The 16,127-nt window shown below is 38.9% G+C and overlaps 1 protein-coding gene across 9 annotated transcripts in view; it reads left to right on the top strand.

The window, feature by feature from the left end:
- Positions 1–15,963, top strand: part of RAPGEF6 (Rap guanine nucleotide exchange factor 6) — a 195,020-nt gene extending 179,057 nt beyond the window's left edge. For 6 of the 9 annotated variants that reach the window (XM_073878621.1, XM_025860756.2, XM_073878620.1 and 3 more), the window contains 5 exons: positions 2,399–2,533; positions 8,298–8,526; positions 10,371–10,873; positions 13,099–13,413; positions 14,076–15,963. In XM_073878621.1, coding sequence (XP_073734722.1) covers positions 2,399–2,533; positions 8,298–8,526; positions 10,371–10,873; positions 13,099–13,413; positions 14,076–14,101 — 1,208 coding nt within the window. In that variant the 3' untranslated portion in view covers positions 14,102–15,963. Of the gene's footprint in view, positions 1–2,398; positions 2,534–5,248; positions 5,953–8,297; positions 8,527–10,370; positions 10,874–13,098; positions 13,414–14,075 lie in introns of those variants that run through there. The other 3 variants (XM_025860760.2, XM_073878626.1, XM_073878623.1) reach the window with 2 other exon arrangements.
- Positions 15,964–16,127: the final 164 nt, after the last annotated feature.

Here is a 16,127-nt window from a genome sequence, read left to right as displayed (position 1 = left end):
AGTTAGACTGAAAAATCCTTGCAAATGTAAATGCTCAGATGAGCTAGTGTAGTTTGTATAATTTAATCATCACTCATGAATTTAAAAAGGTTTCAGTTTGCGTGTAGGTCTGTTGACAGCGTACATATTTTAAATGCTGGTATTGGAATTTCTGTAGTCACATCAACAGAAAACCTTATAGCACTACACTGAGGTACCAAGAGTTTACTGCATTCAGAGGTGCATGGCACAGTTATCTAATGCACATGCGCCCTATGAGAATGAGGTTGCTTATTCTAAAAATGTATATTGTTTTTTCATTAATGATCACTTCTGAAAAACTTAGGAGACAAGAAGAGATTGTAAAGTGTATAAAGAATAGCCTGTGTTTTTTTCCTGCCCCTTTGTTAGGCCATGTGGAAGGGAAGCTAGATTCAGTTTGGTTCCTAACATTATTACTTAGCCCCCTGTATTATATTTAGGACATATTTAGTAGAAGTCTGTGAGTTTAATTATTTGATTTTGTTTTAGAGCCAAAGTTGAATAAGAAAGGGTCCCCTCCCTTGCCAGATTTTCACTCTGATGCTATAGACATACAAACCGGTAATATAAGTATAATGTGTTTGTTATTATGCCAGGGATATGTACATATAAAAACGTATTAAAAAAAAAAAACAAAAGATGGGAAGCTTTTAGGGTCACACAGAGCTAAGTATAGAGCTTCAGAGGTGACTTTTTGGAGGTAACGCCTAAGCAGTCTTAAGGTTGATTAGGATGGAGGTAATTAGGCAGAGATGGCAGAGAAATCGCTTCAGGCAGAAGAATAGCTTGGGATCTACAAGGAGCTATGGGCATTGTGCTGCCTCTGAGTGCAGAGCTGCAGAAAGTGTTGAGAGAATAATAATTAAAGCTACTACCTACAGAGCACCCTCTGAATGCCAGACACGATTCTGAGTGTTTTTACTAGGTTTGTTATATTCATTTAATCTTCACAATAACCCTGTAAGGTACCTAATACTCTCATTCTACTGAGGAAACATAGAGGTTCTCAGTAACTTACACACTTTACACACCAGGGAGTAATGGAGCTGGGAGTTAGGCCCAGGCTAACAGACTCTAAAGTCCTTGCTTTTAATCATCATATTAAACAACCTCCCAGGATGACGAGAAGTGAGGTCCTAGGCATGCTGAAATTATAACATGGCGTGCCAAAGGAGAGTTGTCAGTGGGTAGCTGTTGCAGAGATTTGAGCAGGGGAAGGTTATGGTCTGTTTTATATTGGTGAAGGACTATAGTAGGGAGTGCAGTAAGATTTCAGACAGAGAGTCCAATGGAAAGCTGATGTAATAATTAACTGAAAGTTGCTCAGAGCCTGAACTAGTTTGATGGTTATGGAAATGAAGAGGTAATTAGATGCAAAATTGGTGAAGTCTATCAAGTTGCTGGTTAGGAGTACGAAATGAGACAAATCCTGATCTGGCTTCTTACTTGGATGTCATCACCCAAAAGGTAGTATTACTTGTTCCAAATAGACCTTTTTTCTGCTTGGTGTAATATGGCTGTTATTTATATGCTGAATACGGTTATATTAAAATAGCACTTAATTAAGAGTAGTGTGAATATACTGTGATTTAAATGTCTTCAGTGTGAAAGGGCTGCTTGCTACTATGACAAAGGCCCATCAAAGTTGGGCTCACTTTACTGATTAAAAGAGTGTCAGTAGCTCTTGGACATCTCCTAAAGAAGATAAATACAAAAGTGTTAGGGTGGTGAAACCATTGCTAAGTTTGGCGCATGCTGTATAGGACCAGCAGTTGGACAAGAGTAAAGATAGAACTTTGCAGCATGTTTCCAGGGGGTTCCATACTCTTTTCCCATAAATTCATGATTGTTTCTGTTGTCTACTTTTCTCCTGTAGTGTGAATTTAGTGCTCTTGAAAAGGGCTGGCGTGGCAGCCCTGCAGCCTCCTCTGTGCCCCCACAGCACAGCTGCACCCCAGGTAGTGACAGTGCCAACATCCCCACACTGCCTCCGCCACGTGCCTCGCCCTGACTTGGAGAGGCCACCTCTAGAGGGCAGCCTTCTCTGTTAAGACTTGCAACAAAACAAGTGTGTCATTTGTGGGGGCTGGGACACTAAGACTGTTAACTCAGTTTTCCTTACACCACAAAACAAACAACAGAGAACTATTATAATCTGGTTCGTGCTGACTAGCTGAATTGGAACAAATAACCTGGAGGTGAGAATCTTTGTATGCCATTAGCCAGTCATGTAGTCCCTGTTTGTTTGTCATTTATACATTTCAGTTAACTACTCTAGCCATTGTGTTCATGGCTTTAGTTACGTAGTACTTCAGGGCCACTACAGATATTTTAATTGTGAAGTGATGCTTATTTGCTTCTTGGGTTTTATTTTTAGATACAAATTTACCTCAGAAAGTTTTAGGAACAACTGAAGAAACAAGTGGTAAGAAACATCCAGAAGATACGATCTCTGTGGCATCATCTTTACATTCTAGTCCTCCTGCATCTCCTCAAGGTTCCCCTCGCAAAGGTAAGACGTAACAGTCTAAGCTCATCCTGATTACACCAAACAACACTTGGTGGCACATAATTTGCTTTTCAATCTATAGTGATAATAGAAAGTGAAGAAACATGTAACTCCTAAGACTTGTTGGACTTACATGTTTTAGATTGCATTATTCAGATGCTTTCCAGGTATTGTGCATCATATAACCAGGACTCTTGTATTCAAAGTGTGACCCTTTGTCAGTGGACAAGCATAGATAAGGAGGAAGGCAATAGTCACAGTTGTTTCATTCTCTGCAGATTCTTGATGTTGTTACACAAATTTCCAATTACTTAAATGTTTCTATGGAGTATTTTAAAATAAGAATTTCTACAAGAAACTGGTTTTAACCAACTACAAAATTTAGGGAAAGAAATGTTTAGGTTGATACATTACTTTTTTTAGTAATGGAGTATTATTACCTTTAGTAATCAGGATTTAAAATAATCTATACTCCTATGAATTTTATATCATACATAGGACCTCTTGAGGTAAAATACCTGAAATCTGTCTTGCTCATTGACCTTTGTTTTCATAATTGAGAATGAAGCCTTTGTCTTGACTAGTAGTGTGCATGCAAATGCCATTTCATGGTAGCTGCACGTGTAGCATTTTAAAGGGTGTATATTTCTTACATTGGCCCCTCCACACTTTGTTAGCCTGGTTTAAAAAAAAAAAAATGCTTTAGTTCCAGCCTCATCTTCACAGATGTAAAAGAAAATTAATGTGTTTAAATAATCACAATACAGGAGGGCACATGGGGTTGGCGAAGACAACCTTATGAATTCTAGCAGGAAGGAGAAACTTCCAGAGCTTTCCTTAGCTCTCATGTTCTGAGTTTCATCTCAGTTTTGAGGGTTCCTTTTTATTCGCTGCCACATTTGTGGCAGTGATGTGGTAAATGATGTCAGACCTGAGTTTGAATTTTGACTCTGTTCCCCACTATAGTTGTGTAACTACGCCCAACTGATTTCTAAGGTCAGGTTTCCTGTCTGTAAGATGAGACAAAGACCAACTCTTTTAGGGGCCTCATACAAAATTAAAGGAAATAATACTTATAAAACCTGATAGATGAGAAGTATTTAGTAAATTGAGGTGTGTTGTCTTTTTCCCTGCTGCCACCCCAGGGTAACATAGCTTCATTGAACCTGCCCTGTCCCCCTTCACATAGCTAAGACTAGCTAGAATTTTCATTCAGATTTTACTAAGAAAAGAGTAGTAGAAATTAAATAGGTCATATAAGCAGTAAATATTAAGGTATGATTATATAACACAGGTTTCTGATCTTGTGGTATGTAGCTCATATATGATTTTGTGAGGCATGCAGATCTGTTTCATCTCTTTCCTGTCTGCATGATCCTATCTGAAGTGTCCCTTACCAGATCTCAGAGGGGGATCCTGTCACACACATGGTCCTGATGAACAGTGGCCGCATGCTCTTAGCACTCTATCAAGAACACCTTTACACGGTCCACACCTTTTGGAAGCTGTTTAGAGGTCCCATTATAGACAATTCTCTAACCAGGAAACTAGTTGAATTGGATATGGTGTTCTTGCCTGAATGTGACTTATGAGAAGAAGAATTTCCCCATTGCTCTCATTCCCAAAGGAAAATCCACCCCCACCACTAGAATCGAGAAGTCTTTTTGCCATTTTGACTTTCATCATGTGGTCAGCAATTGACTTTGACATTCATAGCTTCAGGAGACTGGCATAAACATGTTTAGGATCCTTAGAAACCTGAAGAAATTATTTTCTTTAAAACTTTTTTATTGTTCTTACATATGTCCTTTCAAAACCCCACCAGTTATTATATTTCCTTTTATTTTCCATAGACATGATTTTGCCAGTAGTCTGTAACTGAACAAAAATATTTTTTTTTAAAGATTTTATTTATTTATTTGACAGAGACACAGTGAGAGAGGGAACACAAGCAGGGGGAGTGGGAGAGGGAGAAGCAGGCTCATGACCTGAGCCCCAGGCAGACACTTAACGACTGAGCCACCCATGTGCCCTCCAAAATATTATTAAACTAAGAGTACATTATTAGGTTCTTGCTGAACTTCGGAATTCTGTTTCCTAACACTTAAGGAAATAAGCCTATCTTCATGTTTTTCATAAGGGGAATTTAAATAAGCAAGAACTTTTTTTTTTTTTTAAATAAGAACTTTAAAAAAATGAGACATCAGGCAGCCTTAACCTTCATCTTCCCCTGTGCTAACAGAAGGCAACCTTTCCCCTTAGAGATAAACAGGATCAGAAATTGTGCTTTATAAATACTTACATTTTATTTACTATTTATGTGTCCTGTATGGTTTTTACCAAGCTTTTTCTTAGTAGAATCTGCCTGAAAATTCTAGACATAGTAATTTTTGAGAAATAATTCTGGTTACCTCATACTCTTGTCATATTTTTCCTTATGACAAGCTTCATTTACTTTCAACAATATTTTATTACCAGCTTATTCTGATTAAGGTAATTTTTCTCCTGTGTTCTGTCTTGCAATGACTGCAGTGTTTATGCTATATAGTAGACTCTCTGTGCTTTAAAAAATACGTTACTAGATTTCAATTTTTCCAATATTGTCAAAATGTTTGAATTTTTTAATAGTGAAATGTTCTATAATAGAAACCAGGCTAATTGTGATTAACTGGAAAGAATTAATTGACCATGACAGGGTTTTTGCATCTCTCCCTCCAGTTGGCAGTATCCTATCTGATCTCAGCATCCTGCTACGCCTCTCAGGGCCTTCCTCATCCCCTCCCCGTGAGTCCAGCACCAAGATCAGTGGCCAGAACTGCCCCGGAATAGGTGGGGTTTACTTGCAAAAGAAAATCCTTCAGATTACCAGGAGCACAGCCAAGAGAACAGACAGGACCGAGAAGGCCACTGAGGAGAATAGAGACAGGACAAGTTGTGAGAACACAGCCAGAAAAAGAATGACATCCCTGTTTAGAAGATTTAGGGAAAGAACTCTTTCAAGGGAGAGACTAGCCAACAGCAAAAAAGAGGACGCAAATCACCATCAAGCTACAGAAAGCTGTGAGAAAGTGAAGGATGTTAGAAGCAACATCAAAGATGAGAAAGGGAGTGACATCTTCAATTCAAATAGCGGAGGCAACCGTAACATTTTAAACTGCTTTAAACTGCGATTCAAGTCTAAAAGGAGAAAGACAATCTGACGGAGATCCTTACTTAATTTTAGTGTTAAACTTGTTTTCATTTATTAATGTAAATGTAGCTTAAGTTATTTATCAAAGTTTAGGCAGACAACTTAGTGTAAAATATGATTTATAGGCATTTCATGATTAGTATTAAAGGTACTCTAGCAACAAAGTCGTATTTATTTAAAGTGCCTTATTTGTACATGTTATTTTACTAATGTGAGTAAAATTTATACTCTTCTTTTCTGTAGTTGGCTTTATTTCCTGCTGATAGCGGCTGGGTCTGTGAATGAAATAAGTAGAGGTACTTTTTAGAAATCAGTATTTACTTTTGCATTAGAACCCCCAGTAATGATCTGATCACCACCTTTGCTTTAGAGAGTTTTATTGCTCTTATTACTCCAACTACTTTACAAGCTAAAGGAAAAAGAAGGCAAGAAACTGTATCTTGTCCACATATACTTTTTATTTCATTTGCTTTTCATATAAATCTCTGATTCAGACAGGAAAAGGAGATAGTCTGACATAGCAAATGAAAAATCATTTGGAAATTTGTTAAAAATACAATTACTGTGTTCTACCACGAACCTCATAAATTCAAATTGCCAGAAAGAGGCCCAAGAATATATGTACTAGTAACCTTTCCAGGTCATTCTTAGAATTGATTGTAATTGAGAAACACTGATCTAACAGACATAGGGATGTAATTTTTTTATTATGTTAATCACCATACATTACATCATTAGTTTTTGATGTAGTGTTCCATGATTCATTGTTTGGGTGTAACACCCAGTGTTCCATGCAGTACGTGCCCTCTTTTTTTTTTTTTTTTAAAGATTATTTATTTATTTATTTAATTGAGAGAGAGAGAGAGAGAGAGAGAGAGAGAATGAGAGAATGAGAGATAGCACGAGAGGGAAGAAGGTCAGAGGGAGAAGCAGACTCCCCGCCGAGCAGGGAGCCCGATGCGGGACTCGATCCTGGGACTCCAGGATCATGACCTGAGCTGAAGGCAGTCACTTAACCAACTGAGCCACCCAGGCGCCCCGCGTGCCCTCTTTAATACCCATCACCAGGCTGACCCATCCCCCAACCCCCCTCCCCTCTAGGACCCTCAGTTTGTTTCTCAGAGTCCATAGTCTCTCATGGTTTGTCTCCCCCTCTGATTTAATTTTAAAACAGTAAAGCAAGTGTATGCCCCAGGTTAAAAGAGCAAAGATTTTTTTTTCTTTCAAGGAAGAATTTTTATATTTTGTTTTTGTTTTTAATTTACCAAATCCATTTTCTTGGTCCTCTTGAAAATTGACCAATCACCTCCTAAATAGGGCACTGAGAAATGGCAATGTTGAGAAGATCAAAACCCTGGCTTATCTCAACTTGTCCTGTGCCTGAGGGCCCCATAAGCCACAGAGAAATAACCCGTATTCTGGCTCTTCATTTTTCTCTCTGATATAGTTACTGGGACTACTTAATGTGGTTAGTGTTCAACAAATTTTTTCTTTGATGACTTGAGTTATATGTGTATATAAAGCCTATAGTTTTTCTTAATGAGATTTTTCAGGATTGTCCTAATGGTCATTTACCTATGAACCTCATTTTTCCACTGAAAAGGAAAATAATTGTTTGCTTCTTTGAGACCTACTCCTTGTTGGGATTACTATGGCATTTCCTTTTATTTCTAAATAAGTTTGCTTTTCTAACAGTTATCAAAATAGACATTATGTACATTTAACTGTCATGCTGCAGATTTATTTTTAGATGCTTCTACATCATTCCATCTCCACCCATTTATTCCAGAGAATGGAAAAGAAAATCTCTCTTGCCGTATGTGCTGTGCAGTAAATCATAGAACAATTTAAAACAGGCAGATGCTGTTATTTTCATGACACATGTTTATAAATGTGTCAGTTCTGCTGTTTAATGCAATATTCTGTAAAGTTGGTGAAGAAAAAGGAAACCAGGTATAAGATCAAATCTATAGCTGACACAGTTTATTTAAAAATATGAAAATAATTGCTTTCAACTTGGGGCAAGACTCCTTAGGTGACATAAGCAGAATATCTGAGGTAAGTATATGTAGTGTAAAAAGCAAAAATACTACTCTTTCTCTGGAGTCTTGACTCCTTCACCCACCCTTACCTCCAGGTGGTATCCTAGACACTCAGATCAGGCCATGAAATATTTATGTTAATCCAAGAAGGGGGCACAGCATTAAAAAGAAGTTGAGAAACTCAAGATGTCTGCTTTTTAATATTTTGAAATACATTTAATGCCTTCTTATTTTATTAAATGTTTGTAGCTATGTGAGAGCCCAGGGCAGATATACATTTGGACTAGTTTCCTAAGTAGTACTGGGTTTCGACTTCGTATTGCTTGAATTTGGAGTCGGGTTGGTACAGTTTAGGTAGATGGATGAGTGGATATGTAGGGGAGTGGGTTTAGGGAATTGGCATCATTATATCTACACAGATGGAAAATGAGATTGCTGCTTACTCTTTTTTGTTTTTCTTCATCCTCTCCCTGACCACATATCCCCTCCCTGATTCCTTGTTTTGTAGTTTAATCACTTGTTTTCTCTTGTTCAGGTTATACACTTATACCGTCAGCTAAATCTGACAACTTGTCTGACTCCAGCCATAGTGAAATTTCTTCACGATCCAGCATCGTGAGCAATTGTTCTGTTGACTCCATGTCTACAGCTCTGCAGGATGAACGGTGTTCTTCACAGGTTGTGGCGGTCCCTGAGTCCACTGGGCCTTTGGAAAAGACAGAACACTCCTCAGGGATAGGAGATCATACTCAACTTGGCCCTGGGTAAATATAGTTGCCCCTGTTCATACCACAAAACCCAAGCCAAGTGGCCGCTCACTGCAAACCGCGCTCCCCAACTTGCCCTTAGATGATATCCCTGTCCCCGTGTGGTGGTTGCAAGGGGATCCATAAAATAATATGAGGGCCAAGCATGCATCTTCTGTCTTGAGTATGCAAATAAGTGCTAGTTTGAAAGATGAATGGGTGTTCATTTTTAAAGTATTTACTGAATTTAAGTGACTTTCGGGCATCTGGGTGGCTCAGATGGTTGAGCATTTGCCTTCAACTCAGGTCGTGTTCCCAAAGTCCTGGAATTGAGTCCCGCATTGAGCTCCCTGCTCAGTGGGGAACCTGCTTCTCTCTGTGCCTCTGCCCCCCCTGCCCCGTGTCTCTCATGAATTAATAAAATCTTTGAAAAAAAAAGGAAAGAAAAAATGAATTTAAGTAACTTTCTGTCATGTATGTTTTCAATTTAATAAGAGCTCACAGTGAATGTGCTATTGTTAGGAGGATGTGGTTCTTGTGTTGTGGCTATTAAGTTAGAGAATGCTCAAAAAGATTGTGTAATGGGAGGTGTTCCCAGTGCTGTACCCATTGTAGACAGGTTGGGGGACTAGGGGTCAGTCCCTGATCTGAAAGTGTGATTTAGGGAGTAAGAATTATCAGCTAGCAGAAGTCCACAAAGTTTTTTGGTTTTTGTTTTTCTTAAAGTTAACTGTATTTTTCTATTTAGAATCAGGCAATATGGAAATCTTTGAGAAAATTGATTCTAAAATGATTGTTAAATCTGGTATTCTTTAATATGAAAAAATTAGGATAGAGTGAAGTATTAGCAAATTTGTAAAGGTTTTTAAACTATGATTTTCTAGACCAAGGGTCAGCCAACTTTCTCTAAAAGTTAAATAATATCAGACTTTGCAGGTCATGAATTCCATGTTGCAACTGCTGAACCCTACCGTTTTTGCTCTGGAACAGCCTTAGACAGTACAACTCATAAACAAATGGGCATTCTGTGTCCCAATAAAACTTTACTTACAAAAATAGGCTGAGGGTCAGATTTGGCCTTGGGCTGTAGTTTGCCCACACCTGCTTTAAATTGTAAATGAAAGGTTTGTAAGCTTTTTTTTTTTGTTGGGGGGGCCAGTGGGGGACGAGGAGGGTAAAGGGCTGATCGTAAACATTTCGGGCTTTGCAGAGTACATTTTTCTCACTCTCAAATTCTTTGGAATATTTTCGTTTTGTTTAAACTCTTTAAAATGTAAAATACCATGCTTTGCTCCATACATGCCATTCCTCCATATCATACCATTGGCTGAATTTGGCCCCTGAGCCCTAATTTGGGGGCCCCTGCTATAAATAATAACATTCATTTTACGGTTGTTAGTTGGTTGGAGAAGTTACTGTTTACTTGGCACTGTATTAGGCTAACCTCAGAGTTACATTGAAAAACCAAACATGGTTGAGAACAGGTAGTTGAGAATTCTTTATTCTGTATTCATGTAGAGTCTAGCAATATGTTGATCAAGAATGAAAACGTATACTTAATTTTATTCATTTCAAACCTCATTTTTCATTTTCATTTAAAATCAATTCAGGAAAAATTTCTGAGGTAACTTAGCTTAAGTATTTGAGTTTCTTCCATGTATATTTCTAGCTAAGTATGAACATTAATAGTGGAGATTAATTGATTACGGTGTCATTTTTTTTTCACAAGATTATTTTGGCATTGAACACTTATGATGCATGTTTTGTAGTCTTTTGTAGGCAGTAATACTTGGATTGGACAGAAGAAGGTTTTTCCAGTAAGCCAGTAAATTACTTTTAATTGTATATCCCCAATTTTTTAGGTGGACGTTGTCAAAGCCATCTCTCGTCAAGAGTTTAGCTGTCTCCTCTTCTTTGAGTAATGAAGAGATTTCTCATGAACACGTCATTTTAGAAGCAGCGGATAGTGGTCGTGGAAGTTGGACTTCCTGTTCAAGCAGCTCCCATGACAACTTCCAAAGCCTTCCAAACCCAAAAGGCTGGGATTTTTTGAACTCTTATCGACATACCCATTTGGATGGCCCCATTGCTGAAGTTGAACCCCCTGACTGTGAGCCCTATTCCTGCCCTAAAGGCTGTTCTAGAACTTGTGGTCAATGTAAAGGAAACCTAGAGGCTAATCAGATGAGACAGAGTTGGGCCTCCTCCAGTTCTCTGTCTGATACACATGAACCAAACTATGGGACAGTTAAACGGAGAGTGTTGGAGAGCATCGCACCTGAGTCCTCTGAAGGCTTGGACCCCAAGGATGGCACTGACCCAGTTTACAAAACTGTTACTTCAAGTACAGAAAAGGGCCTGATTGGTAAGTTCTTTGTTCCCTGTCGTATCTGTGGAATTTAGAGATTAAGTGGCAAAAAGTGGCATTGGGATATCTTGGCCCAAAATTTTACTCTTGGAAATATTTCTTCTCCAGCCTCTCTTCCTGCCCTCCACAAACAAATTATTTTCAAAAAGTTGATGATTTATCAAGGGTTTGGGGGCAGGTATTCAAGCCTATTAAAATGAAAGGGCTGGTATGAAGGTAATTAATTAAGGTAACAGTTTCATTTGTGTTTTGTTTTTGAGATCTCTTTGGTTTCATTGAGGAAAGATTGTATTACCATGCAGTCCTAACGAAGGGATTATTCTCTTTGTCACCTCATAAATTGTTTGGACCACAATTGCTGTGTATACATGGTAGAAACTTTGAATCTGACATTTTTAAGTAATAAAAGTGAGGAAAATTGTGATAAAAAAGGAAGTCCAAAATATTTTTCAGTATACCCTCCTAGCACACGTCCATGGGTATGCCAACTCCTGTTGTAGGTTCCATTCTGACCACACCCAGCTTTTGTTGTATGTATCCTTTTAGTATTTAGCCATCAAGTACATTTTTTTCATTTCTTCACTGAATTACATAAATATTTAGATATAATAGCCCCTGCTTTTCTATTTATATGGAATGACTGTACTTTGAATCAACTGTATAACATATTCATGAAATCAATTTAAATTACTAAAAATGTGAAATATGTGCTGATTTTTATAGCACATTTATAGTACATTTTTACTTGTCAAGTTGCGTTATAGATTGGGGTTTTTAGCTTGTTGATTTTTTTCCAAGGATTTTTTTCCAAGGATTTTTTTATTAAATCCTTCTGGGTAACTGCTATATGGGTATCTAAACATGTGTATGCAAGGATATGAAATTAATCTCCTGTCCAATTAGGAAACTAGATTTTTAAAAATCTTTGATTTCATTTATAGATGACTCTGGGCTTAAATTCTTCATTCTTGTCTTACTGGTCTTGCTGACTTCTCCATCCTGTCCCTGCCCCATCCTCTCAGGTGGGAATGGAAATCGTTTAGCAGGACCTTGATACTCCATTGCAGATTTTGCTGGTACAGTTGTAGAAGTTTCAGTATGGACAAACCTTGTTGTCTAAAAAAGGAGTTAACATTAGAATTATCATTGGTCCTTTTTTTTTTTTTTTTAAAGATTTTATTTATTTGACAGAGAGAGACACAGCGAGAGAGGGAACACAAGCAGGGGGAGTGGGAGAGGGAGAAGCAGGCTTCCCGCCGAGCAGGGAGCCCGACGCGGGGCTCGATCCCAGGACCCTGGGATCATGACCTGAGCCAAAGGCAGACGCTTAACGACTGAGCCACCCAGGCGCCCCATCAGTGGTCCTTCTTAATTTATTCTGCCCATATGTAGGTAGTGTTTGTGTTTTAAAAGTTACATCAATCAGCAAGGTCATCACAGCCTTTTGTCCCTTAGGTCCTGGGAATTGGTCTAATTTCATGGAACTTCTGCTTTCTTGAACCTATTTCTGAAGCTTTTTGAAACTTTGCCTTTGTCTCATGGTCTACAAATGCAGGGAAAAGGATTTTAAGTCATATTTTTTTTTAAAGTCACAGTTATTTTGAATGTGCACTGAAAATCACAGAAACTTAAGATGGATTTCCTAAAATTATGGCTTTTTTTTTTTTTCTTTTTCACTTGGTCACAGATCAGAAGTTAGCAGTAGGTCCCTTGAAGGAATTAGGTCTTCTGTACCCGGGAAGTTCATGTTGTTGATATGGCAGGACCGACAGGTAGTTTCCGCAGGAGTACCATAAAGCAATGGTTCATGTCTCAGGGACAGGGTGGACGGTCCAGATGTCATTTCTGCTAAAATCCTCCCAGTCAGCAGAACATAAGAATGTCTCTGACCATGTCGTCCCCAGGGCTGGTGTCCTTGAAGAACCAGGCGGCCGTCTCTGAATTGGGGGGGCTCCACTGCAGAGGAGAACTTGTCACCGTGCCCCTTCTTTCAACTCTCTGTCACTCTAGTTTTGTTTATAAGACCTAATGTGATTTATGTGTTTGAAAAACAAGTTTAAATATTGTTTTAAATATTATATTTTTAATCTGTCACTGTATTCAAATATATTTGTTTAGTCTATTTTTGAGTTCTCTTTTGTCATTGTAATAAGTTTCAGTATGTTTTTTTTTCATTTCTTACATTTTCCATTAACATTTCCATTGCTTGTTTTTCATGCCAGTGTACTGTGTCACCTCACCCAAGAAGGAGGATAGGTATAGGGAGCCACCTCCCACTCCTCCAGGATACATGGGGATTTCTTTAGCGGACCTAAAGGAAGGACCCTACCTACACCTAAAACCTCCAGATTATAGTGTGGCAGTGCAGAGGTCAAAGATGATGCATGACAGCCTCTCTAGACGGCCACCAGCTTCCCTCGGTAGCAGCCCCGTGGCCTGTGTTCCATCGAGGATTGTAACTCAGCCTCAGAGGCATATTTTGCAGCCGTCCAATCCTAAACTAGCAGATGTGACTGATGCAGATAGCGAAGCAGATGGTATGTTGACAAACTACCTTAATGGGTCTTAAATGAATTGCTGAATACATGAATTGGTGTTTACTCTGTTATTTCATATAGTCATTAATGTTTACTTTTAAATGCCTTAGCAATCTCTGTTAAAAAAAAAAAAAATCCCTCAGTATGATGGTATATATCTTAAATGGAGTAACCTGCATATTTCTGTGTGCCCAGTACCCTTCTTCCTGCTCACATAGGGTCTTCTTCTATCTGACCAACAGCAGCTCAGTCTGATACAGTCATTTTGAGAGGAGGCACTTGACCTTAGTGGAGCTGCGTCTTACGTTAAGGCATGAAAACTTCAAAGTGCCTCATTACCTGAAATCATGCTGTTGGCATAGCTCCTCTTACCAGTGGAACTCTTGACTGACTGCAGCTGGGGCAACTTTATTAAAAATAAATGAAATTCTATCCCTTCAAGCAGTAATGAAGCGACAAGGAAGCGGGTAGGGCATTGCCGTCTGTCAGTCCACAGTGCCATCAGCACTCATAATGTTGTAATAAAATCTGGGCCTTGATGGGGTATTTGAGAGGATTTCTTTGTTGAGAGTGACTAATTTTCTAAGCAGGTGACTAGATTTTAAGTTGATCTTTATTAATAAGCCTCATCTACCACTTAATGGTGTCCTTACTGTTTTCAGAAAATGAACAGGTCTCAGCAGTGTAACCTTTGGAGGACCTGCTTGAAGTTTACCGAAAGCCATCGAGGAAGGAGTGGGCAGAAGCGCCTCATGATTCCGCAGGCCGTTGTTGCCAACGAACAGCTTGCCGCCGCTGCTGACCCAGAGGTCTCTTTCCCTGTACTCTGAGCGATGACCTAGCCCCAAATGATGCTTCCTCTTATTGAATCCTTGCAGATGCAGTTTCCTCAGCTATGGATGTTGTGCCTGGAAACCAGTCTTCACTTCGCACACCAGACCTGCCTTGGGACCACAGTTACTAGAACAGGTTCAAACTCAGAGTCCTCCCTATGTATATCAGTATAGATTTTTCTTTAACAAGTTATTTTTAAGATAGTAGTTTAGTAGTTTTTCCAAGCCATAGCTTGGGTTAACGGACAAATTCAAAAATGTCTGCCAGTACCAAGGATATTCTTGTGTATTTGAAAAGTAACTTATTATTTGAAGTTTTGTGGTTTTCTTTGTTTTGGGGAGCTGTCATTAGCGGATGTTTATGTTTGAGGCCATTAAACTGTCTCTGGTCTGACCAGACTGAAGTCATCTTTACAGGATGATACACTTAATCCGTATAGAGATGAACTTGATCTGTAGCACCAGTGCAATGTAGGGTCGATCTCCATTTGAGTGGGATAGGAAGCCATTTGTGGTTGAGGAGTTAGGAAGGAAGATACTGCAGTCAGCTGATTTGGAAGGCCAAATGAAGCTGCCATGGGTTTTCTTATCGGTCCTTTGGGACAGGGAGGCTGTGATTGGGTGGGTAGCCACCCTCATCTCCAAAGAATGAAATTTTATCTTAACATGTATACCAGTCCTTTCTGAAGTGAAAGTCATGCTGCATCTAACTTAAAGTATAAATCCATTAAGTAGAAAATGAGTTCAGGAGAGTTCTGCAGAAACCCAAAACAAAAATTTTTCACTGCTCAAATGTGGAGTTCTTTTTTAAAAAGGAAATGTAATTATTGGTGTGTAACCATGGAAATGAATTCATCTGCATGTATGTTCTGCAGCCGCCCCTGCACCCCATCTCAGCATGAGGCTGTGTTCAACCCTGAACAACCCTGCAGCCCCCAGCTGCCAGCAAGAAAGCTCATGAGCACACCGAGGTGATAAGTGGTTGAAAATTTTAGGGGGGACAGAGGAGTTGGGAAATGATTCTCTCTTGGTTCTCAGTTTAGCCCTTGAGAGTAAAGAGATACATATTTTTAACAGCCTGTTGGGCATGGCGCTCCCAAGTATTTAATTAAAATTTCAGTAACTGTTTACTGGATGACCTAGACTTTCCATATTTTTACTAATTACAGTGTTTTCTATATCTTAAGTTTAAACTTAATTATTTTTTAATGTAAATGTAAGTGAGAGCTTAATAAACTTCTGTGATGACTACCAAAAAAAAAAAAAAGAAAAAAAAAGCCAAAGCCATTCATGTGCACTACCCAGATTAACATGGAGCCAAGATGGGTTTACTTCTGAATGGTTGTCCATATGTGAATTTATAGGATTTAGCTGGTTTGTGATTTCCCTTTTCAAGAGTTTGTTCTCATTTTTCCCTAGCTGTCTCTTCCCTCTCTCTCTCCCTGTCCCCTTCATTTTTTTTTTTATAGTAGGCTCCACGCCCTACATGGGGCTTGAACTTGTGACCCTGAGATAAAGAGTCACGTGTACCAGCTGAGCCAGCTAGGCGCCCACCCTGCCCCTCATCCCCTTCATTTTAAAATCGTAAATTATTTCCAAGTGGTCAATGGCACTAGTTTGTCTTTTCCATCAAAATGACTCTCTCTTCATTTTAGGAAAAATAGCTTATCTGAAAAATTCCTTTGGGGGGAGAAAAAAAAAACCCATGAATTTGAAACTTAAAGCCTTAAAAATCCACCCTCCTGGTGTGTTAGAGTGAGGCTAATTGGCTCTATAGCTTTCTTGTTCCATTGACATGGAAAATGGCCTGGATCAAAAGTCCTGGTTTGAAAGTCACACTGTAGTGATTTAACCTATAAACACTGGTCCTCTGATAACAAA

The sequence above is a fragment of the Callorhinus ursinus genome, unplaced genomic scaffold, assembly GCF_003265705.2.
Source record: "Callorhinus ursinus isolate GAN/ISIS: 27379988/994484 unplaced genomic scaffold, GSC_fseal_2.0 scaffold30, whole genome shotgun sequence".
NCBI lineage: Eukaryota > Metazoa > Chordata > Mammalia > Carnivora > Otariidae > Callorhinus > Callorhinus ursinus.
Note: the sequence above shows the minus strand (reverse complement) of the source record. Positions and strands in the feature narration are given on the sequence as shown.